Genomic DNA, 25,707 nt, shown 5'->3' with positions numbered 1-25,707 from the left:
TTCGCCCATGATACCCCCCATGCGTTGCCATTCCTGAGGACTCAGGTGTTATTCCTCCGTACCCAGTAAATTCACGCCATATCCCACCCTTCAAACTGAAACACAGCCATGCAGACACAACTGCTTCACGGTTGAAACACGAATGTGACAGAGGTACCCAAGTAATCGACTTTTGTACAAAGTCTTCTTCTGGTATCTGGTAATCTTGTTTTATAAAGACCCCGTTTTATTTCCAGTTTTCTTCTCTTGGATTGCCATTTAATATATGATGAATTTATACAAAAGTAATCTGCATGGCTACTTCTATACAACTTGTATTTTTGTCATGAAGTAGTTATATTTAAATGGCTGTTTCAGTTTGAATGGTGTGACATTGCAGTGAAATTAGAGAGTATGAAGGTATAACACCTTATTTAGTCCTCAGAAATAGTAAAGCATAATGCTCATGCTGTTACTTCTTTTTATAAGCGATAGTTGCCACTTTTTATTAGGTGGGATATCAATTTGTTTCGTATTTTATATTTTACATAAAAGGTTCAAGAAAATATTGTATTTACAGTAATTGGTTTTAAATTTGTGATAAGTAATAAACTACCCTTTTGAATTTACACACTTAAAGCAAAGTTTCTTTGTTTTTCGAAATTTCTTTTAAATATACACAGTTTCAATGAATATTAGAATACAAAAAGATAACAAGTGGTTACTTAGTTAAGTATAAAATTAAAAAAGTTAATGATACTTACAGACATTAAGCTAACGTTCTTAAGTCCTAAATGCAAGAGTCTTCTTTCTAATCCCTTAAAGACACTGCTACCACGTTCTCCGCCGTTGAATGGTGTATTATTACTCAAATCCAGCCATCGAAGTTTTGGTAACGCCGCAAATGAACCAGTCTCGATGCGAACCAAGTGGTTGTTAGATAAATCTAACCACGCTAATGACTGTAAGTAGATTTTATGATAACGTAACACGTATCTTAAGATTATAAAGGATATTATAAATTAACTGCTTTTGAAATATACATAAAATTATATAACTGATATCAACAGAGGTATTATGTAAAAAAAAAGTCTAACGTGATATATATTTGATAGATCATAAAATGGTTTCAATATGTTATCATTTAAAAAAAATTGTAACTAATGCAGTAAAAATAAACTTAAATTAAAAACAGAATCGATGGAAAAGTTTTTACAGATACAGATAAAGGTAGATGATGTAAAAATTTGAATCTATATAAAATCAAAACTGATTTCATTAATTTAATTACAAGAGCTGTTTAAAGATGGTACACCCCTTTCTTATTATGTGAATATATTATAAACTGTTTTTAATAATAGTCTAATTTGTTATTCGATATTATTATATCGAATATTGGATACGAAGTAAAATTTAATTTAAGTATTCTTGTTAAGTTTATTTTGATAAAAAAAAAATACTACACATAACATTAATGCATTTACAACATCTATTTAAATCCATATCTGTGATTTATAGTGCTTGATACACGACTACATGTTAGACTATCTACGTCTATCTACATTAAGAAAACCATGCATCCAACTATCTACCTTGTAGAGTATATTCTGCGGGTATTGCTTTTTTTGGTGGAACACTCTGGTGTGATCTCTCCTAGCGGTGTGATACATGTACTCGTCGCTGTAGTCTGGTTCCTCGGGCCAGTATTCGCCCTGGTCAGGGCTCTGTGACATGCGGGCACGTTAGCGTCTAGCTCTACTCACACGGTCCAACCAATACGTACTTAATAATTTTTAAACTAGGAGTTGTTAGTCGGGGTTGGTAATATACAGTAATATCTATATATTTTAGATACAATATCTATATAAATATAATATATAATATCAATATAAAGTTTACTATTGTAATCTTTTGGAGGAAACAATAAAGAGTATCTATCTATCTTTCTATGTACTGGTCCAATAATGAATTTGTTAAAAGTCTGTTATCCAATAAATAATATTGGATAACAGACCTTTAACATATTCGAAAATAGATATTCGATCGATATGGGTGATATCGAAATGGATGATGACCATTTTTCTGTTACAATGTACAGAGGAATCCAATATAAAATATCGGATCGGTATTCATATTACCAATGCCTATTTCTAAAGTAACAAGGACTAGCCGATTCATTGCAAGAAAATCTTTTGATTGAAAAATATGGTGACTTAATTGTGAATTATTATTTATTATAAAGTAAAAAACTTACGTTCATGACAAAGTGACGAAAATACATTGTATTTTAATGAGTAATTTTATAGAAATGATATTGCACGTATTGATTGGACAATTTTAAAGGGTTGCTATAATGTTAGTAAAACAATCACACAGGTTACTTTAGGAAATATTTAGATGAGGTTAGAACATACTTACATCTACAATAACTAGATTAAAAAATATAATATGAATTAAATATAAAGAACAAAATCCGGTAAAAATATCAATATCTACTTATTATGAAACGTTTTAAAAATATTTTAAAAATAGTACAAATTCAGTTTTAACTTAGCTATAATAATTCGATGCAAGTATGTTTTAAATTTGCAGGTAAACGTAATGCAATTTCACAAACAATATCAATATTTACATCATCACAAAACTTATAGCTCAAATTAAATTGTTAGCTATAAAACAACTCTTAATTTTTATTGTCAATATTAAAGTTGATAATGAAAATCTTACCCTGTATCTTTGTACTAAGTCTGACAATCCAATAGCTGGTATAGTATTTCCACTCAGATCAAATTCGACTAGATTAGCAGCTGCTGCAGGTGACAGTGCATTCGTTGGAACTCTTGATAAATAATTATCAGATAGATCCAATCTGTAGTAAACAAAACGTATTAGATAATGTAACATTACAATACTGTATCTATTTAACTAAAAGTAAAGATAGAAATTTCAAAAAAGCTAATATTCATTTTTATATAAAGAATAATTCTATAATTACTATTATAGCATTCATAAGTAAAATATTGAAAAATTATACTGTATTATTATACAAATTATTTACAAATTTAAAACACAATAAACTTTTATATATATATAATATTACCGCATTAATCAATAATAAATTTAACTGATTAATATATTATTGTTAGTCAGGATTTATAAAAATGAAAGTCAACAGTAAGTAGAATTGGACTACCAATACAAATATACATTACCTTTCAAGAAGTGACGATATAACTAAATTGTCAACAAGATTTCTTAGTCGGTTGTTTGATAGATCGAGTGATGTCAAGGACTGCATATCGTGGAATATTTCTACCGGCATCTCCGATATGTAATTATGGGAGATGTCTAGAATCTAGAATAAAAATAATTTTATTAATAAAAGAAGACTTTAACAGGATAACAAACACTGTTCATAACTATAATAAGACTATTCAAAGGCTATATTGACTAAAATGTTCAGAATGTAAATAATTTAATGCTGGTATAACATTTGTTTTTTTATTTATTTCCTTTATTTATTTCATTTTTTTTTCAATCATTGATAGTGTATCCAGTTCTTATTTATGTCCAACGAAAGTATTAAATTGATATTATTGAAGATTTTACTTTTATGGGGTTTCAAAAAAAGTTAATTTAATCAGAAGTTGACACTCTAAAGAATTGAGGTAACTTTAAATTTGAAAAGTAAGTTAAAAACCTTACCTGTAAAGCTTTAACTCTGGCGAAGCAATCGAACTCCATATGATATATATAATTATGTGATAGATCGAGATACTGAAGCATCACCATCGAACCGAACACTTCCCTGGTTATGTTCCTTAGTAAATTGTGAGATAAATAAAGTTCCGATAGAGTTAAATCTGCATGTCTGTAAATACATAGAAAATAGAATTTCAGTCGAAGCACTTAATTTTATTTATAATATTGGTAATAGCAAACAAATTGATGACAACCATTATGAAAAATAAAACATATTATCACGAAATGTGTCTAAACTTTCTAGATATACTAGTTAGATCACTAGAAATATTCTGGCACGTATCATATACTCGTATCTTTTATCCTTAGAATTAGGATTTTTGCCTTTTGTAATAAAGACTAGAAATATAGAAGAAATATTTGATTACCTGAAGTAATATGGCGCAATATAGGTTATATTATTGTGTGAGAAATCCAGAACTCTTATATTCACTGATACTGTCCCAAGAGCTGTAATTATAGATAAAGATGTTTATTATTTAGGCACAGTTAACTTATTTAACACATAGATTATTACTAAGTTTAAAATATCAAAGTAGCGCTAGTAAAAAATGACAAACACAATATCAACATTTCAGAGTCACCTTGTTCAAGAGCTATGGGCGCATCAGATACCAAGCCTGTGTTAAAATTAGATAAAAGCATTAGAAGAAATTTATTTTAAAATTATAAAGGAGAGCAAAAACAAATAAAAAAAACTTAATTAATAATAATAATATGATAAGAAGATACGTTAAAAGAAAAAAGTAGTAAAAAGATATAAATATATAAAGAGGCCACTATTATATTAATGAGTAATAATAGGTTAATGACAAAAGATATTAAATATAACATTTCTATAACTGTTGATGAATCTATACCAGAAAATAAAAATAAAATAAATACTGGAAATTAATATTAATTTAATATTACATTTTCATATATTAATTTCTAATAAGGTATATTTAAAAAAACTTGGTAATGGTGACAATTAACAACTTACTCTGAGCCTTGGGTATAAAAAAGTTGTTGGTGAAGAAGCTGGGTGCATTAGAGTCTGTGAGTGCAATGATTCTGTTGTACGATGCATTGACTTTCAGTGCTGTGGCTGAACCAACTTGGTCGAAGATGGAAAATTTGAATGTATCGAGCCGGTTAAATGACACATCCAGCCTGAAACAACATTACCGAATATAAAATTTATTTTTTAAAACGTCTGTTATTTAAGTAAATATTTTGTAAAATTAATAAATTAAGAACATGTTATTTTAATTCCTCTTATCCTGCAAATTAAAATGAAAACTGGTTTAGACAACAGTGATTGAATATTAATCAAATCAATTGTCAAATTTTTAATGAAATTAATTATTATAAAAATGGATTATTTATGGCATTTATAATAAATCATTGACTTACTCTTTAAGAGCTGGAATATTCTGGAATGCTTCCTCGCTAATTTCATAAATTCTGTTACCTCTCAATCGGATTACTTTCAAATTATCAAGACCAGTAAACGCTCGCCTCTGAATAATTTCTATCAAATTGTCTTCTATTAGAATTTCTTGCAATTCTTTTAAATCTACGAATGTATGTTGAACTAATTGATTCAATTGATTTAATGATAGGCAAATGCTTTCTAACTTTCCGTGGATATCACCCTGTAACAAAAAAATAAAGAAAATATGTAGTTGGAGACAAAGCAGAACAGACTGCATATGATGATATTGGGGATGAGAAAATAGTGATATTATTATTATAATTTAGCTAGGAAATGAAAACAGACGACTCTAGATTTGTTTTATTAGAACACTATTAAAATATGTTACATATTTAACAATATAACTTCGAAAAGCCCTTACCTAAGCGTTAAATGTATTATTTGTTAGGTATTTATTAGGTTGCTTATTAATGTGTAAAATCTTTATTTTATTAATAAACGAGTAGCAAATTTTTAGGGCTCATATGGAGTACTTATCCAATATTTTTGTTTTAAAGTGACGTTTATGCTATTTTTTTGTTGCCTTTAATGTTTTAATTGCATAACATGATGTGTTGGGTTCACTCAAATTATTTACTTCATCACTAACCTGTAAAGTTCCTTTCGAGAAATGATCAATAGCATTGTCTTGTAGATTCAGTGATTTTAATTTGTACAAGAAATGAAACGACGTATCTGGAACATTCTTTAACTTGTTATTACTGAAGTCCAAGTATTGTAGCTCAATCAATGCTTTTAGAGGCTCGAATGGTAAGATCTTTACTGTCTCTGATAGACCGTTTGCCATTTTTAGGGTCGTTAAGCTGTGCAACTGAAATGAAATAAATACATGTATTATAGAATGTATAAATTGAAAAGATACTGAATAGTTCTAAATTATCATTATGGCGATATTATTATTATTAGTGGCAGCCATTCATTGTCTATTATTAAACATAGGTCTAAAAGTGTGTTGGGTTGAACTATGTATATAATTAAATTTTAATTAGTAGAATAAGGATAATATTAGAGGATTAGGTTAAAATACATTACGTACATGTAACTAAGTAATTTATAAACATATTTTCTTAAATAATAATTTTAGGAATATAGACTTTCATTAATAACGTCTCAGTTATCTTAATTTTGCAGTATAGTTAATGTTTATCATTATTAAAGCAATATTTACCTCAGCAAATGCAAATGGGTCTATAAAGTCTATGTCATTTTCGGATAAATCCAATGTTTTAATAGTCCTGACGTGTTGGAACGCACTAGATTCTATTTTGTTGATATTGCTGCCGAAGATTTTCAGATCTTCCAACTCCACTCCGAACTCTTGGAAGTCTTCAGCTCTTATAGTTCGTCTTATCAGTTTACCTACTGATACTGATCGAAGAGATCTCATTCTGAAAATAGTATACTATAATTTTAGATATATTATTAATTTTGCCAGAGGGAGACTTTGTACAAAAGTCGATTGCTTGAGTACCTCTGTCCCATTTGTGTTTTTACCGTGAAGCAGTTGTGTTTGTATGGCTGTGTTTCGGTTTGAAGGGTGGAATATGGCGTAAATTTACAAGGTACAGAGGAATAACACTTGAGTTCTCAGGAATGGCAACGTATGGGGGGTATCAAGACGAAACAGTATACCCTGTTATGTCCATGGTACTGCTCATGTCTATAGGCGACGGTTACTACTTTCTATCAGGTAGGATGTCAGCTTTGATAGGCAAAGAGCAAAAATACAGTGAATTCAAATTACAAAATGAGAGTACATATTATAAATACGGACCGTTTTATGATTCTACTACCTATAGCGATAAAAAGGTATTTTTTTTTACTTTTGTACAGAAGCCAAAGTATAACCTCATATAATAAATATGTGTATGAATCAGAATAAATAGTTATATTTTATGGTATGACAATCGCATCAATTGCTGGACTGACTGAAAACCAGCGATGTGTAGCTGTACACATTGCATTGGGACATTTACAGCATCAGCTAAGACAGTTCCTTTTGCCTAATATGAAACACTTCTTATATATGTATTTTCTGTTGTAATTGTTTGTTTTTTGGCAATAAATATTTCATATTCTATTCTATTCAATTGACACTCCTATATTCATATTGGCATACTAAAATAGTGAAGACTAATCAAACTCTCCTCAAAAATCGTTTTATCTTTACATTATGCTAATCTACAATTATTTTAAATACACAATCGAGATTTAATACGATGAAAAACTTTTGCAGGTAAATAATATATACTTCTTTATTTAAACGTCGGTAATAAAGAAGCAGGTAGATAGATAGATAGATAGATAATTTATTTGCATTACTTACAGCACACAAATTACAACATACATATACAAAAAAAGCGAGATAACATAAATGAGAAAAAAATAATAATACACAAAGGTATACCATATACCTAGGTACTATTTACCTGAAAAGGTTTTTCATCGCGTTAAGTCTCGATTGTCTATTTAAAATATGTGTAAACAACGAAAAAGTTTAAAATTAACCATTCCACAATTATTTTATGATATCAACTTCATAAGAAATATTATGCTAAAATATTTTTTTTTAGTGCTGTATATTTGATATTTATATACTGTATATTGGATATTTGATTTGAAATTCTCAATTTCAACGATATTTCATTCAATGATTTTTATGAGAATCGGTCTACGAGAACTTTCTATTCATTATTAATATAATTGAAAATTCCACATACCTTCTTATATCCTGGAGACTCATCTCAATAGAAGACGATCCACTTATGTCCAAATTAAATAATCTGTATTGAAAATTGTTGAAAGATAATTGGGCGTACTCTGATGGAATATTGCTTGCCAGTAAATTGATATCTACCTGTAAAAAAATTATTTAGTAGTAATTAGCTAATTTCGTTTTTGCCAGTCTTTCTATTATTTAAAAAATAGAGTGATTATTCTCAGAGCTTTTTTTTTCACTTTATAAAATCCAGTTCCAAACTAGGCAATAAATATTAAATGTACATACATAAAGATTTAAACACTTCATTACTCTCTAATTGATTAAGAAGATAGTCAAAATGATTGACATTAAGTTCTTTAAAAGTCAAAGGATAAAGGTCCTTGTTACCCTAAGAGATATCAAACCCTTCTCAAGTTTAGATTAAAAGGCAACAAGTTACACGTGTTTCTACCCCATTCGTATTTCTGCCATAAAGCAGCTGCGCTTGCAGAGTTATATTTTAGTGAAAGGTGAAATATGGCACTGAAACTACAGGGTACGGAGACATTACATAGAGTTCTCAAGAATAGCAACACATGTGGAATACATACACACATGTGTTTTGAACGTCTCATTGTACTCCGTTATGCCTATGGTACTATTCATGTCTTTATTATGGATGATGATTTAAACTACGCATCAGATAGGTCTGTTTACCATTCAAAATTATATAAAAGTTCTTACCTTATTCTCTCTAAGGTTGAGGAACCTCAAAGAATCTAGCTTGTTCAACATAAATTTTGATATCATAGTCAAGTTGTTCTCCGAAAGGTCTAGACTCTGCAAGCTATTCTCGAGTCCGGCAAACGATGCCGGCGACAGATCCCAGATCGCACAGTCCCGGAGAGAGAGTGTCTTGATTTTTGCGTTACGGAATGCATCTTCCTGTAATTTTAACATAATGTGATATTAAAATGTTTGTTATTTTTATACAATTCACTAATATTGAGATGAAATATGACGAAAAGTAGATAATGGATTACAATTACAATAGTAAAGGTGATGTATTTCGTGATGATGATATTCAAGTTGTACATAAATTTGTTACTAAAAAAACTACTTCATATTTGCTATTCTTTTAAATATTTTTTTTTTAATTAAATACAACCAATAATGATAGTATATAAAATTCTAGAAATGTATCAAATCTTTAAATAATTTTTGAAAATTCATATGTTTTGTTTATTTTCTATATTTCAGTATAAACATTCTTTAGCAGTTCTTAAGTACGTGTGACTGATTGAGAGTTTTGAGTTTGACCAGATAAACTGAACTGGGATTTTCAAATTTTATAAAGTCAAATTTATATTGGGTCAAAAGAAAAATTATGATAGAAAACTCTAAAAGTACATGATTAATTTCTTTTATTAACGTAAGTAGGTATATAAAGTAGACAAGTACTTACCCTTATAACATAAATGGGGTTTCTGTCGAGAGATGTAGTGTTCAATACGCTGAAGTATTTGAAAGACCCTGGCATTAGCGTGTTTATGATATTGTTGTCCAATCTGTGGAAAGAAATTATACTAAGTATGCACTTTCCTTTTTTAGAAATTATGTAAGTACGTATTTTGGGCGCACTCATCCCAATCTTTACAATTATTTGTTAAAGACATTTTGTATCACATAAGAATTACTCAGAAGTGATCAAAAAACATTTTTGATACTGACAATACCAACACGGTGTTCAAACTTAAGACTTTAGTGTTTGTTAAATTAAATAAAAAACCAAAGGGTATAACGATTCCTTTTTTAACAATTGAAAATTTTTGTTGAAAACAATACAAACTGCCACTACAATCATTACAAAATGAAATGCAATGCAAATATCAAAATCTGATCAAAATTAGAATAAATATTGGAATTTGCGTAATATACATATATAGATATACACCAAACACATACAAATTATTTGAAATGAAAAATCCTTTAGAAATCTCTTAAAATGTACATAAACTACACATATTTTAGTTGTTGTTGAGATCACTTAGATTACATTTACCTTTGTTAGATATATTCCTGAGACCATTACTACTCGTATTACATTTTTACATAAAATGCTCTATTTAAATCTTATCAAAATAATCGGTCTATAAATCTGAAAATGTGTAGAAATAACTACCTTATTATATGACTGTTCAAAAGGGTTTAATAGATTTGGGTGTGTGAGGTATCATTAGAATATTTATATTATCAAGAATAATACAGGCCATGATTTTCTTGGAAAATAATTCGTTTTAGCAGGGCAGTTGTGTTTTTTTATAATTTGCGAAGCAAAATATACTGTAATGTAAAGTTTCAGATTTTGCGTTACATTGTCTATGGTTTATAAGAGACGGAAATGAACGCGATCATTTAGATAAAATATGATAATTTATCTGGCTTATTTTGACGTTTCGATCAGGATACGTAATGTGTTTTTAGAAGTCGATTTAAGATGCACTTACTTCAAAGTATCTAATGCTAGCCTGACGCTGTTCAAATCATGCGCTGGCGGCACTTGCTTGATGATATTGTTGGCGAGATCCAGGAACCTTAGTTGGCGCAGCGGAGCAATCTCTTCGTATGGGATGAATGATAGCTGGTTATCGCTCAGAAGCAACTGAAAAGGTTGAGACAGAAGTGTCAGGTTAAAAATATAATTACGAATCTGGTACTGTAAATGTTTAACCATCAAGTATAGAATAGTACTCTCAGATGCTATAAATAAAGTAATGTAAAATTTATTCCTCTTTTAATAAAGTACTAATTATCGTATACACTCTAACAGTGGATCGTTAAAATTCTTGAAATATGACAAAATGATTTAATAGTAGGAGAGTATATTTCCTCTTTTATTATCTGAGCCCTTTCCTTAAAATAATTAAAAGAAACATCCATTGTCGCTATTTTCACTAGGACATTTCTAATATGATTGATATCTTTTTCAACAACATTGAAGATAAGAATTTACTGGCATTTCTTTTTTACGAGGAAAATGTAACACTATAGATAACTAAGAATACTATGTCACGAGATGGAAATCAATAATGTGACTTTGCCCAAATATTTGATTATACCGCAGTCGAAATTCCGTGATCCTAAAATATTCCAGATCTTTGAAATCTTTGAAATGCTCAAATTCAAATGTTCGGATGGAATTAAAATTAATCGCTTCATGCTTTGGAGAACACATAAAACTGTCACGCAGTAGAACATGAAGAGGCCTTCGTGGCACAACGAAGACGACCTACAAACTATGAAGCAGTATTAAACATGTAGTGCGAACTTGCTCTATGACAGTAACTACAACTAAATATGCATATCTAAAAAAAATTATAATTTCGTAAAATATATTATGTAATAGAGAAATAAGCACAGGAACGATTATTGGATAAAAATTGCATGAGAATCATAACGTGAAATCAAATATAGCTTAAGGGTATAGTGAATGACATTGTAATGACGTTATTTGCATTTAGCTAGATTATACCAGAAAATGGTAAAGATATTCTAACGATAGTTCAGTCTGTTCTGTGGTTACAGTCCACCAAGTAGAAGTTTTTTTATGTAGATAAAAATGGAATGATAACGTTTTATGCGCTGTATGCGGGGTATATATTTATATCTCTATTGGTTTGTGTTGGCGTTTGAAATTAGAATTCTTTCCTTCCACTTCATTGAGATTGCGCATCAAGATGATCATAGTTATCTAGAGAGAATGTGTCAATATATTAATTATACTGTCCTATTGTGGCGTATTGAGAGATCTATATAATGTGTATTCTATCATATAAATGTAGTAAACTTTGCAAATAAAAAAATCGAGGTATGTTTCGTAATTTTTAAGACAAAATTATGTTTATCAACTTTAATAACTTACCTTATTCAGCCTGCTCATCCCATCTCGAAAGACTCCGCTGTCAATTACTGCTAAATGGTTTCCATGGAGGTCCAAAGTTTCCAGCATAGGCAGTCCAGAGAAAGCATCCAAAGGTAGCGTTGCTATTGAATTATCTGCTAATATCAACGTATGCAACGTATCCTGCAGTCCTCTCCAATTCTCTCCTGATATTTCCGTTATTTCATTACCTGAAATTAAAATATGATACTGTTAATAATTATATTTATTATAAATTTTTATATTAACTTTTGTTAAATACATGATTACTAATGTAATTAAAAAACAATGATTAATATAGTATAAATAGTATATTACATCAAAAAAAGTTTGATATATGATTAAACAGATCCCTAAAAAAACATTTAAATTATAATGTATAAACGTTACAAAAACTAATACGATATCTAAAAATAATGTATATACTTTTTATTTAATAATACAATAACTATAAGCTAAGAAAATAACTAACCATTCAATTAAAGAGCAAGAATATCAAACGTCAAAACTCATAAATTGATTAAGTGACGAATATTTTTAAAATCTATACTTTCCTGGTCGTTAAATTATTTCAGTATTTCATAGTTATTCTATCTTAAAATAATCACGAGATAAGGCTTAAATTATTCAAAAAGAAATCGACTCCGAGTCTCTTGCAGAAACCTCCGTAATAAGTTACCTAGTATTAAAATTCCTTTTAAAAGTACCTCTTTTCATGATTCATTCTCAATTCCTTACAAAGTCCATACTTATTCCTTACAGACTGGCGGATTCTGATTCTACCAGATTTGAACTAGTTTAAATTACCTGATAAATCAAGTTGTCGTAACTTTTGCAGGAATCTCAGAGATCTGCTTGGCACCGCCGTTAGTTTATCTTCCTTCAGTTCTAGTTCCCACAATGTGTTTTCTAGTCCGTGGAATGCTTCTTCGTGGATCATCTCTAGAGGGTTCTGGTTTATTGCTAGTCTGTACAATCCTGCAATGAATTATTTAATAGGTTAAGATTCAGCGGGAAGTTTGAAACACGACACCAACATGCTTCTGTTACAAAATACAGGTGGGCCAGATTTATGCAGGTAAAACTTTCCTTTATGAAAATGTGTTGGGAGAGTTGTTAGAGGATCTTTAATAATAAAGAGTGAAGTGGCTTTTGATTTATTTTGTTTTTAAGCTTGTTTCGTAAGTTACAAATAATAATTAATGTACTTCTTTGGTTCTGTAATTAATTACTTTCTTTTGTTAATTTACTTATGCAAACACCTAATATAATTAAATTATGAAGAAGAACGATTGATATAATGATCGCTAAAGTGATTGACGTATCTTGGTATTAGAAGATTGCCAGATATTATTTAAAAAATCTGTAATTAGAGAATACTAAAGAGATAATAAAGGCATTTCTTATACAAATTGGAATTGAAACATGATGTTGGCCTTCCTGATGAAGAGTAGTGTGTTGCTATTTCTGAAGACTAAAGTCTAAAATTAAAATATTTAAGAGCGTAGTATTGCGAATATTACCTGTAGCTTGGAAGAACTGAGGTTCCAGATCTCTTATATTGTTTCCTGTAAGTTGTAACATAAACACTTTAGAGCTGTTGACTGCAGCCGGAACCTTGTATATGGGCACGTGATTGCAAGTCACAATGCCCAAATCTCCAGCCGGCTTGGAGCACGTACATAATGCTTGAAAAAGGCACGGTGGATGCCCTGTGTCCACGTGTAACTGTAAGGTAGAAAGGTTAGAATAAATATTAATAATTATTAATTATAACTGACGATCTGCGTAGCATAGTATTGAACATATTTATTCATGTAACGAGGTTCTGGGTTCGAATTCTGGTCAAGTCAATTTAGGAAATATTTCCTAAATTGTATCGGATTTGAATGTTTTGGGTGGTACCCACAGATGTTCGTTGCCTGGTGTCTTACAACACAGCATATCCTAGCTTTAATACCATAGGCGTTTGGTGTGATAGTATACTTATTAATATGCTTGAGACACATATAATTTGATTACCACTAAGATACTGGGTTTGTTTTTCATGAGATTAGGTAATAAAGTTTTCTGAATTGACCAATGGTCTGGTATTCTGAGTTACTTTTCTAGATGTTTTTGAGTTTTAAAAAAGATTGGATGCATTGAGATCAAGATTGATACATTGAAATGGTATAGTGCTATAAAAAACTCTAAAACCCAGATGATGTATTTAGAAGTATAAAAATTTGAATTTTATGAACAGCTTAGGGAATTATACATCAATATTTATTCCATTGTTGACAGTAATCATTATACCGTCACTTATATCAATTAACTCTTTGCAACACTTTCAGGGTTATCATTCCATTTTATGTGGGTCACAATACACTACTCATGCCTACATTAATATGTAACAAAATAATATATGTGTATTATACTAGATTTTTGCCGTGTGCTCTGGGAATAAAATAGGCAATCCTTCCATTACCGTGGATATCGTAAAAGGCAACTAAGAGAACTTAATAGTCGAAGAATGGGCAGCAGCGTCAGTCTTACCACATCACCAAAGTCTAATTGAGGTTGCCAACCCGCCTGTCAAGCGCGGCAATTACTAGTAAAACCCCCCAAAGGTTATGATGATAATGATACTAGATTTTACCCGCGATTTCGTTCACGTGACCGGGATATATTCACTGACCAAAATTTATTCTGGTCAGTGAATATACTTTTAAGTAGCGTATATCCTCCTCTATTCCATTTATCAAATTTTACAGTTATTGGTTAAGCCGTCACACTGCTATAATGTAATAAAAAAAAAACTATCACATTTGTATAATGTTAGTAAAAACTAGTTATTCCCCGTAGCTTTAATTGCGTAAATCAGTATACAGTGTATTCTGTATATTTAAAATATAATCTATTCGTGTACTAAATTTCATTCTCATCCACACAGCTGTTTAAGCGTGATAGAGCAACAAACATCCAAACACCCTTAAAAACATTTACATTTATAATATTAGTAGGTTTTTGTATAATAAAAAATATACTCACGTCTAACGCTCTCGACAGTGATGCCCATATCATCAATAGAAGCGTAACGACCACCAGGGTGTACCCAAACTTGATAATCGTCATCAAACTCTGGAACAAGAGAGGATAATTTATTAGTTTACCTTCCCGGACCCTTTGTTATCATATTGGCAATAAGAATTACAATAGATTCGCTGTCAGCGGAATAGATTGATGGGCTTTGTTAGGGAGTTCGGTTGGGGTTTTTGTACCTATTGAAAAAAATATATTTTCGCGTTTATTGCATTTATACAGTTTATTTTGATCGTATTGAATTTATTTGACGTGTAACGTAGCTAAGAACAATAGTCAAGAAGTATGAAGACTTGTTCAGTGGGGTGCCTTGGGAGAGATCTATGTCCAGAAGTAGTTTGTAGTAGACTGACAATGATGATGATGTAAACTTAAGGACTTTACATCCTTATTGTTGATTTTTTTAAATATTATTACTGGTAATAAAGATTATTTATCTATCTATCTATTAATATTATAAATATGAATATGTGTTTCTTAGTTACTTCTTACGGCTCTAACATTCAGCCATAACATAACAGCCATTAACTGACAAATATGATATATTTGGAAATTTTTTAATAGGTGATAATGGAATGGTAATCCCGCCTGCGCTATACGGGATACGCTGGCGGGGCACCGGTGAGGGATGACAGGTAAGGATGAAAAGGCAGGCCAGTTAGCCCATCGTGACGAATTGCACTAGAATTAACCATGACGGTTTCCAGGGGGAACCGCGTGGAGGTCGACCTGATAGGGTGTATTGCTAGCAATGGGTCAATCAGATCCCATTACTAATAATCCCTTACGCCCCGATATACTTATATTATAAGGGTTGGAGAAAGGTATAGGCTATTTCATCTCAGTCAGTGCCCGATCCCGCAGACAATGTCACGGGTAATAGCTAGTATCTTATAAGTTTGGAACTTTTATTTAAATAAGTATATAATAATAATAAGGATACGATACTCTTTATCATTTCTATTTATTATTATTTATCATCTTATTGCAATTATCATGTACTAGTTGTAATCCGTGGCTTTGCCTACGCGTATTAATATAAAACGTAACCTACAATGTGATAGAGAGAAGTGTGTCTAGAACGTGATTCATCTTACATAGATGAAACTTTAAATTCTATAATTTGTTTATATCTATGTAAGTCCATGTCTGTTGGTTTAACAGCAATTGAGTAATGAACACTCAAATATCTTTATAAGTTTTCACATTTTGTAGTACTTATTAGTAGATGGTAGTATCATGGGCGAAACAGTATACTCTGTTATGTCCATGGTACTGCTTATGTCTATAGGCGACGGTTACCACTTTCCATCAGGTGGGCCGTCAGCTTGTTTGCCATTCTAAGTGGTATAAAAAAAAGATAGTACATACGAGTATATCTATACAAGAATGCATTAGCCGTTTATTTCCTGTATTACATTTATACTGACTTTATCTTTTTTTCAAGACGAGCAAAGAAAACCGCCCTCGTCTTAGAGTGGCAAGACATGTTTTTTCCTCATTTCACCGCAAAAAGGCTTCGAATACTTTCCCGTTAACAAGTGCAAAGGAATTATTCAGCACAAAAAAAAAATTACAACAATTTTTTTAAATAAAAATGGAACAGTTAGGGCTGAATAATATATAGCAATACCTATATATTTTAGTTACAATATCTATGTACTGGACCAATAACGAATATATTAAAAGTCTGTTATCCAAAAAATAATATTGGCTAACAGACTTTTAGATATACGAAAATAGATATCCGACCAACACGAGTGACAATATCGAAATGGGTGATGACCTTTTTCCGCTATTAATGTCTGGAATAATCCAATATATAGATAAATATCGGTATCCATATTAGCCTGTCTAGTAACGGTATGGTGAAGGCAACGGTATGGATAAGAGCAAGTGTAAACAAACAAACAGGAATGACAACGAAAGATGGGAGGGAGGTATCATGGGCGAAACAGTATACTCTGTTATGTACATGGTACTGCTTATGTCTATAGGCGACGGTTACCACTTTCCATCACCTGATGAAAACAAGCTGACAGCCCAGGTGGGCTTCCATTCTAAGTTGCATAAAAAAAAACTAAAGGTTTTTTTAATATTTTGATTAGTTTGCAGGCTAACGTGCATGTGCCAGTTTTGTTTTCAGTATTTTATAAATATTATACTTTTTTTTTTCACTACTGCCCATTAATATTTTTCACGTTTTCTTTTTTTTAAACAAAGAAACTGAAACAGTTTCTACTTAGTGAATATCTGGTAGGTACCATAAGGTATTAAGTTCGTACGTACATAATTGGGTACGTATTCCAGGACAGTAAAAAATAAAATAAATAATAAATATAAATGAAGTTATTTATGCAGAAAATCATCTAAGACATCCATTGATAATGTTTTCCGCTTAACTAGCTTCAATTATATTTGTTTGTTTGTCCTTTATATTAAATGTTACCAACTGCTTCATCTCTCAACATTAATGTATATTTAATTTATACATTAAAATATTTTCAGAAAATACACGTACTAATGTAGAAATAAAGATTTTATATATATATATATATATATATATATATATATATATATATATATATATATATATATATGTTGACGTTGTTGCCCATCCCTTGCTCTTCCTTAGTCGGTTCTTACGACAACTCGGGAAAGGAAGGGGTGGCCAATTTTATGCCGGACCACACGGCCAAAATTTTTATATGTAGAACATAATTTCTTTTTATTATAAATAACTAACACCGTTTGTGTCCTGACATAGAATAGGTCACCCATTTCTTTCCCGAGGTTGTCATAAGAGGTGACTAAGCGAGGGCGAAGGAGAAGCAGCAATGCCCCTCTAAAAACATCTCTAACAGCCTAACTGCTGCTGCCAACCTTCCTGCTAAGCATGGCAACTACTAGCAAAACTCCCCTTATGGGGAAAGCTTATGTTCAACAGTGGACAGTTAACAGTTAAAATAAAAATAAATAAATAATAATGCTCAAGTAAAAGAGTCAGTCCATCTCGTCCGGTTATCATACGGAACAAACTTTTGCGAACAAGCCCTGTTAAATACTCCATACATTTTAATTTTAAATAAAGCCTTCCCGCTCCATGTCAGGTTCATTACGAAACAAGTAACATGAATGTTAATTAAAACTCGACGTTTATATGAATCGCACACATGTATATATGGACGCATTTTTACCGACTTCAAAAAGAACGAGGTTCTTAATTTAGTTGTATTTTTTTTATGTTTTTTATCTCATAACTTCAATCCCAGTTCTAAATCGACTTGAAAAACTCTTTTTTTTTATTTGGAAGGATATACTTTCATATTGATTTCATAGAAAAAACTGAATTATGTAGTTTAGTTTTTAAATCAGATTTTACAAATTGACCCACAATTTTTTTTTTTTAAATCGGTTTAGTAGTTTAGTTTTTGGATTAAAATAACTGGTTTCGTCACAATCGAAGACGTTTTTTTCTATGTGAGACACAATCTTTAATTATATGATACCATCTCATATCTTCGCTTTTCATTTCATTTTATTTTAATGGACCAACTTAATATTTGAAATGACGGAAAAGATGTATCAACAGGTTAATTTATATTTCAGTCATTCAATGTCCCGATCATGCAGAAATCTGGTACAGTGGCAATGTAGTTCAGTTAAAATTATTTACTTTCCATTTATAGATAAACTTAAATAAATAGTCGATCGACTATTGCGTTAAAGTTGGTCAAACCAATAACAATGTACTGAATACTAGTAGAAAGCAATTTACTAATATTATGGCTTTTAATTATAGTAATAATACCCAAAAAGAAAACTGTCAAATAAAAGTTCTGTTGAGTAGAAAATAAATAGAGATTATATGTTAGAATGTGTGTATATTATAAAACTAATGTAGTGTTAGAATATATGTACATATAATAATAATAATAAAGTTTATTCCCTTCACAATACCGGTTGTACATCTATTATATTCTAATATATTTATTATTGGATGTTATATAAGTTAATGTATTATGAAGAACTGGTGTCTGAAGTAGGACCATTACTTAATTGTGAGGAGTATGTGTTTTTTAAGTATACTTATATTTTTTCATATAGCTATTTGATTTATTCTGAGTATATTATCATAGATATTTTTCAAGTATGTTAAATAACAAACACTGTTAATCCACCTCCTTTTGGTTGAAAGTTTCAAATGATAAAAATATAATACAGTACTTTTTTTATTGCTATAGGACTATATTACAATATTAATAAGTTTCAACGTTTTTTATTTATTTATTTTTTTATATAAAACACAAAATTTTACACCTCCTCTATGTGTTACATAACAACTTAATAATAACATATTTTTGTGCTTCACTCAGTAAATTAGTGTAGGTCCAAAGGATAAACTGCATAGTTGACATACCCAGAAAAGTTCACGCATTTACGCATATTTTGACTCCAGACTCTTCTTCTATTTTTCATACTCATTACAAATTAATTCTCAACTGAATGAGAGAATAAACATGTAAAAGCAGAGGGGGTAAAATTTACCACTGCGGTTACTAACAAATATCAGTGAGTATTGAACGGTACGGACGTTTGTTACGGAATGCGGTTACAATAAATTCGAACTAACATCCCCTGGGAAGTTACGAATCTATATATGTATACTAGCTTATACCCGTGGCTTCGCCCGCGTGACCTGGATATGTTGATTGACTCGGCAAATAGTACTACGTCCTAATCCATCCCCAATAGTATTTGTATATCAAAATTCATGGAGATCGGTTGAGCGGTTAAGGCGTCAAGAGGTAACAAATAAATATTCATTTTTATATTTATAATATTGGTAAGGTAAGTACTGCGTGTGGTTCCGGCATAAAATAGGCCACCCCTTCCTTATCTGAGGGTGCGTAAGAAGCGACTAATGAAACATAATTGTAAAGAGATGGGCAGCAGCGTCCCTTTTAAAATATCTCTAAAAACTTAATTGAGGTTCCCATTCCACCTTCTAAGTTTGGCAACCACTGGCAAAACTCGCTTTATGAGGAAGGCTTATGTTCAGCAATGGACAGTTAATGTCTGAAGCGATTAAGGTTTGCTGTTTGCAGATAAGTACGAGTACATCACTTGAGAGAGTTTTACTTTTTATGTTATTTAGAATGGCAAACAAGCTGACGGCCCACCTGATGGAAAGTGGTAACCGTCATCTTTAGACATGAGCAGTACCATGTACAAAACAGAATATACTGTTTCGTCCATGATACTCCCCATGCGTTGCCATTCCTGAAGACTCAGGTGTTATTCCTCTGTACCCTGTAAATTCACGGCCATATCCCACCCTTCAAACTGAAACACAGCCATGCAAATTCAACTGTTTCACAGTAAAAACACGAATGACAGGAAAGTCTATTAAATTTTTAAGAAATGGAATTGTTATCTCGATCACGCTAAGTTAAAGATAAAACCTAGAAAACAATAATATTAAAGACGATATAGGTATACTATATGCTTCACTCAAATGTAATTTACAAAGTTGAATAAAATCAATGTAAATTTCCTTTACAACAAAATATTATGACGAAATGTATACTTTTTCTCATAAATAAAACATAAAAAATTCCATTCATCTGATGTGTTTATCCTTAACAAAATGATTCACTGAATACAAAATGTGAAGTAGTATGATAAATATCATAATAGCATTGAACACAATAAAGGTGAGTATTTATAAAATATATTTATTTTTTTTATTTAAAGGGCTTTTATCTTCTTCTTCTTTAATTCTTCAGAAGAAGAATTAAAGAAGAAGAAGGTAAAAGCCTTCTTTTTGATGATTCTGATCTGATATTAAAGCAGAAGCTATTATTAATATCAGATATATATATATATATATATATATATATATATATATATATATATATATATAAATTGCTAATCGAAATTGATAGGTTTGCAAAATCGGGAGCGGGTTTACCAGGTATGGCATGGACAATGTTTCCCTATTAACCTCTAAATACACCTATTACTTTATAGCCAGATATAGAAATTCTCACAGCCACTTTCTACCATCGTACGGCTCGCCATCGACAGGGAGTTCATCCTCATGTCCTACAGCCTCAATGGTCGCGTACTGCGCGGTTTCAGAGATGTTTCCTCCCACGAACACTCAGGTTGTGGAATGAGCTCCCTGCCGAGGTTTTCCCAAGAGACTACAGCATGGGGTTCTTCAAAAAGGGGGTAAAGAGGTTTCTTCAGGGTCGGCAACGCACGCGTAATACCTCTGGTATTGTAGCTGTTCATAGGCTACGGTAACCACTTACCATCAGGTGGGCCGTATGCTTGTTTGCCACCTCAGTGGTATAAAAAAAAACAAAGTATTATTATGAAGTATAATATTACTTTAAGTATACTATTACTGAATCGAAGCATTTGGCGTTCCGTTGTTTCTGCATACCCTAATGGGAGACAGGCGTGACAGATATGTATGTATGTAATATTACTTTTTTTAATTTTAAGGAGGAGGATATACCTTCTTCAGGTATATCACAAAATATCAGCACCGTATGATATTATTTATTTACTTTTATCACAGCAGCCTTTAACTGTCCATTGCTGAACATAAATCTTCCCCTTAGGGGGTTTTGCTAGTAGTTGTCACGCTTGGCAAGCAGATTGGAAACCGCAGTCAGGCTTTGGGGATGTTTTAAAAGGGACAAGAAGCAGCTGCCTATCCCTCGCCCTCCCTTAGTCACCTTTTATGACACCCACGAGAAAGGAAAGGAACTACTCCATGTCGGAACCATACGATAATTTACCTTTCAATTAGTGAAATTACAATAATTTTTTAAAAATATTTTACTACTTTAATTAATTAACAATTAAGTTGATTGTAAAAACTTTTATGATGATGTCACACATGATCTAATAACACGTTTATAAATAAAAATGACCTCAGGTTTCGTTCTACAATATCTCTTTTTTATTTTGATCCGTGTCACTTTATATGTGAAATTTTATATATCGATGTATGACGTAGACGTAGACACGAGCTAGCAACAAATTATAATTCTAATATTTTGTAGTAATGACCGTCAGATGTTTTAGACGCTAACTTTTATCAATAATTTATTTCAAGCACAAACCCTGAGCTTTTGTTTTATTATTTCAAGCCTCTCATTATTTCAGTAAATGGTTCTTATTTAAAATAGGGAATTTGATTGACGTAAGTAATAATAAAATGAGAATATTAATACCGTTTCAGGTGAAAATTTGTTTTTGACGTATGTCATAGTCTAAATTTAAATGAGTATTGTACATGATTATATCATATATAAATCTGAGACGAGACTGCCTCGTATTGTGTGTTCTACCGCTTGTATAGCAGGTTGTGTTCTGAGGAATTGTTCGAAATGGTGCGCGTAGCCACCTTTTATCATCGCATTGCTCGATATCGACAGAAAATTCATATTCACACGCTTGAATCTAAATGGTCGCGTACAGTGCGGTTTCAGCGACGTTTTCTCCCGCGATAGCTCAGACTGTGGAATAAGTTTTCTACTGAGGTTTTACCTAAAGACTATATATAGTATGAGATTATTTAAAAACTGTGTTTTCAGGGTCGACAATGCGTACGTGATACTTCTAGTGTTATAGGCGTCTATAGGCTATAGTGATAGTTTATCATCAGATGGACTATGCTTGTTTGCGACCTTCGTGGTATAAAAATAAAATATGTTATTTATTGTAGATTAAAATTTAGTTCCGATCATCATTTTTATTAATTGTCAATAGTTGCCTCGCTTGGTAGGCGAATCGGCAATCGCAAATAACCTTTGGTGATGTTTTAAGAGAGATCGGGACCACACGATAATTAGTTTTAACACTGTATGTAAATTCCCAAAGAGGGTTGACGTCAGGCAGGTGGCCGGTCGTAAAACTAAAAACCAAGTCTTTTCGTAATATGGACAAAATCATATTACGCTGACTACAAATTATTGGGATAAGGGTAAGAAGATGATGACTGTATGTAAATTACAACCTATTAATATCCATAATTATTGGTATAATATTCTACCTGGGAGACAAACAACACGATTTTAATTAACCTAAATAAATAGGATTTTAATTAATTACTTTTATTACATTACGTTATTTATCATATAGAATTGTGTTGCTATTATCAGTTAACTTGTATGAAATCAGCAAGTAATAAAAAAAAATAGAGATCGAATTACAAAAAAACATTGTCAGACGAGTTTTTTATTTATGCTTACATATAATTTTTTTTTTTGCCAAATTGACACGCTCATTATATTTTTATTCAATCACAAATTTGCGTTGATTTTTCCTGTGCTTTACATTGCAATTATTAATAATCAAAACCAAAATTTAGATACAAATATTTTTACCCAAAATTGTAAAAAGGAAATGGCCAATCTGGTAATAATGATTGAGAGTTTTCCTTTTGATGTCGCTTCAAAAGGGGGGCGAGCCCACCACCGCCGTTTGGAATAATTAGATTTGACAAAAGTATTTGCGTCACGTTACGCCTAAAGACCAATGATTAATAATGTAGGGAAATAAAATTGTATGAAACTGCTGGAATCATCTAATCTTAAAATATATCCCTCCGCGAACGCTTTCACGAAACAACGCCCATATTCCATCAAAAGCTTCGTTAACGTTTTCAATTTATGGGAAAACGGTCCTCATTATATTTTCAAATGAATGTACGTACAGCCGGTTGTAAAAGGTAATCGTCAATTAAAAGTTTATATCTAATAAATACTGGCAAATTTATTTAGTAGATATAATGAATTCATTATCTATGTTATTTAAGTTTATATGAAAATATAGATTACGAATCATAGTTCTTAATCTATGTTTCTCAGGGGAAAGGTTTATTTTACCTTAGATAACTTAGAGCCATGTAGCTTTCAGTATAGAATAGGTCACCACTCCTTTCCCGTAGGTATCGTAAGAGGCAATTAAAGGAGTTTATGGTAAAGGGATGGGCAGCAGCGTCCCTCTTAAAACATCACCAGAAGCCAAACTACTGTTGCCAACCCCTCTGCTAAGCGTGGCAACTACTGGGAAAACCCTCCCTTATGGGGGAAGCTATGTACAGCAGTGTACAATTAACGGCTGGTACAACAATTGCTCTGCATATTAGTTAGTGTATCACTGGTTAATAGCCCATTTGATAATAGCAATTATCCTTAATTGATGTACTAATCTGTCTGTTTCTTTGGTTTCCATTTCAATAATCTTTAGATATATTTTTACAAAAGGTTTGTACATACAAGTTGCATCTTTCCGAATTCAGAACGGTTCTGTCGTATATTACGAGTGTAAAAAGTTTATGGTAAAACTGTATATGTATGTATAAAAGCTAATAAATCTATTCAGTTCTTAAGTGTTGCCAAGAACTCAGGCTGCATTTCCTCATGGGATTGCTATACGAATTTGTTGCCCGAAGAGCTAGCTCACTATTTTCCCAGAAGCCGCAAGATTTTGGGTGAAATAAAAAAAAATATTATTCTAACTGATTTATCAACGCATAGCTACTGAATCAAAGAAGATAGAATTTCTTTTACATCAATTTTGGATAAAAGAGTTAAAGTGGGCAAAAAATAAGAATATTCTACCTTTTATTATATTTTTAACATAACATATTACTTTGTTAATTGTTTATTAGTTGGAACATTTTTAAGTAAACGGAAATTATACTTCTACCAGAGGGAGACTTTATACAAAAGTCATCTGGTTGAGTACTTCTGTCCCGTTAGTGTTTCTATCGTGAAGCAGTTGTGTTTGTATAGCTGTGTTTCGCATTAAAAGGCAATGAAATTATAGGGTACAGAGGCATAACATTTTAGTCCTCAGAGATGACAACGCATGAAAAATAACATGGGTGACACAGTATACTCTGTTATGTCCATGTTTATAGGCGACGGTTACCACTTTTTATTAGGTGAGCCGTCAGCTTGTTCGCAATTATAAATTGCATAAAAAAGTTAGTTTTATAATATCACTAATATTATAAAGCTAAAAGTTAGAGCATTTTGCCTATTATCTGTACCTACCTATTTCCTCTGAGAAGTGACAGTTTAAACATATGAATATGGATGGATGCTTCGGCTGTTTTAGGAGCTTAAGGTTTTAGATCACGTAATAAATAAATCGAAGACAATTTATTTATTTAACTCCTTATTGCACCATAAACAAAAATATACAATGACAATTGAACAATTCATGTGAAATACAGTAACATAAATACAAATTTAAATATACACATAAAGGTACAAAAGACGGGCTTCTAGCCTTATTTTTTCCGTAATATATTTTTTATATTATTATTTTGGATATTGGAACAGTGTTATTATTATCCCAGATTTCATCGGTCGGTGCATAGTGACGATTATTTTGTGAATTGTGATAATTTTGTTGCTTATTTCGCTTGCAATTAAGTGAAAAAATATACACCTAAGTACAATCGAAAATATTTCTCTCTACATAACACTTTTTTTTTTAATAAAAGTAAGTAGTAATGTTGAATAATAGCTATCATATCGTATAATGACTGTTCGCGACACAGTCGTGAGACGTGCTCATGAATAAGGGTTCAAATCGAGTTCGAAACAAGTCGGGCAGTCCTCAAGATAAAAATAAGTGAATAAAACCGATATAAATATTTATAGAAACAGTAAATTAAAAGTAAACTTTATAATAAAATAAAATCAAGAGAATTATTATTTTTTTCCT

General features: G+C 31.2%; 1 protein-coding gene across 4 annotated transcripts in view; it reads right to left on the bottom strand.

The window, feature by feature from the left end:
- The window catches only part of LOC113518800 (chaoptin), an 81,114-nt gene that overhangs the window by 6,428 nt on the left and 48,979 nt on the right, over positions 1 to 25,707 (bottom strand). For 2 of the 4 annotated variants that reach the window (XM_052898503.1, XM_052898504.1), the window contains exons 3-21: positions 14,893 to 14,982; positions 13,383 to 13,587; positions 12,667 to 12,837; positions 11,842 to 12,050; positions 10,427 to 10,581; positions 9,385 to 9,487; positions 8,664 to 8,864; positions 7,939 to 8,075; positions 6,387 to 6,606; positions 5,808 to 6,029; positions 5,137 to 5,378; positions 4,724 to 4,893; positions 4,326 to 4,361; positions 4,110 to 4,191; positions 3,685 to 3,850; positions 3,192 to 3,334; positions 2,707 to 2,848; positions 1,572 to 1,703; positions 744 to 941 (exon numbers count right to left, since the gene is read on the bottom strand). In XM_052898503.1, coding sequence (XP_052754463.1) covers positions 744 to 941; positions 1,572 to 1,703; positions 2,707 to 2,848; positions 3,192 to 3,334; positions 3,685 to 3,850; positions 4,110 to 4,191; positions 4,326 to 4,361; positions 4,724 to 4,893; positions 5,137 to 5,378; positions 5,808 to 6,029; positions 6,387 to 6,606; positions 7,939 to 8,075; positions 8,664 to 8,864; positions 9,385 to 9,487; positions 10,427 to 10,581; positions 11,842 to 12,050; positions 12,667 to 12,837; positions 13,383 to 13,587; positions 14,893 to 14,982 — 3,024 coding nt within the window. The remainder of the gene's footprint in view (positions 1 to 743; positions 942 to 1,571; positions 1,704 to 2,706; positions 2,849 to 3,191; positions 3,335 to 3,684; positions 3,851 to 4,109; positions 4,192 to 4,325; positions 4,362 to 4,723; positions 4,894 to 5,136; positions 5,379 to 5,807; positions 6,030 to 6,386; positions 6,607 to 7,938; positions 8,076 to 8,663; positions 8,865 to 9,384; positions 9,488 to 10,426; positions 10,582 to 11,841; positions 12,051 to 12,666; positions 12,838 to 13,382; positions 13,588 to 14,892; positions 14,983 to 25,707) is intronic. The other 2 variants (XM_052898505.1, XM_026903795.3) reach the window with 2 other exon arrangements.

The sequence above is a fragment of the Galleria mellonella genome, unplaced genomic scaffold (assembly GCF_026898425.1).
Source record: "Galleria mellonella isolate WM207_F2 unplaced genomic scaffold, CSIRO_AGI_GalMel_v1 utg44, whole genome shotgun sequence".
In the NCBI taxonomy this organism is placed as follows: domain Eukaryota; kingdom Metazoa; phylum Arthropoda; class Insecta; order Lepidoptera; family Pyralidae; genus Galleria; species Galleria mellonella.
The sequence above is the reverse complement of the archived record's forward strand: the minus strand, read 5'-3'. Positions and strand labels throughout refer to the sequence as shown.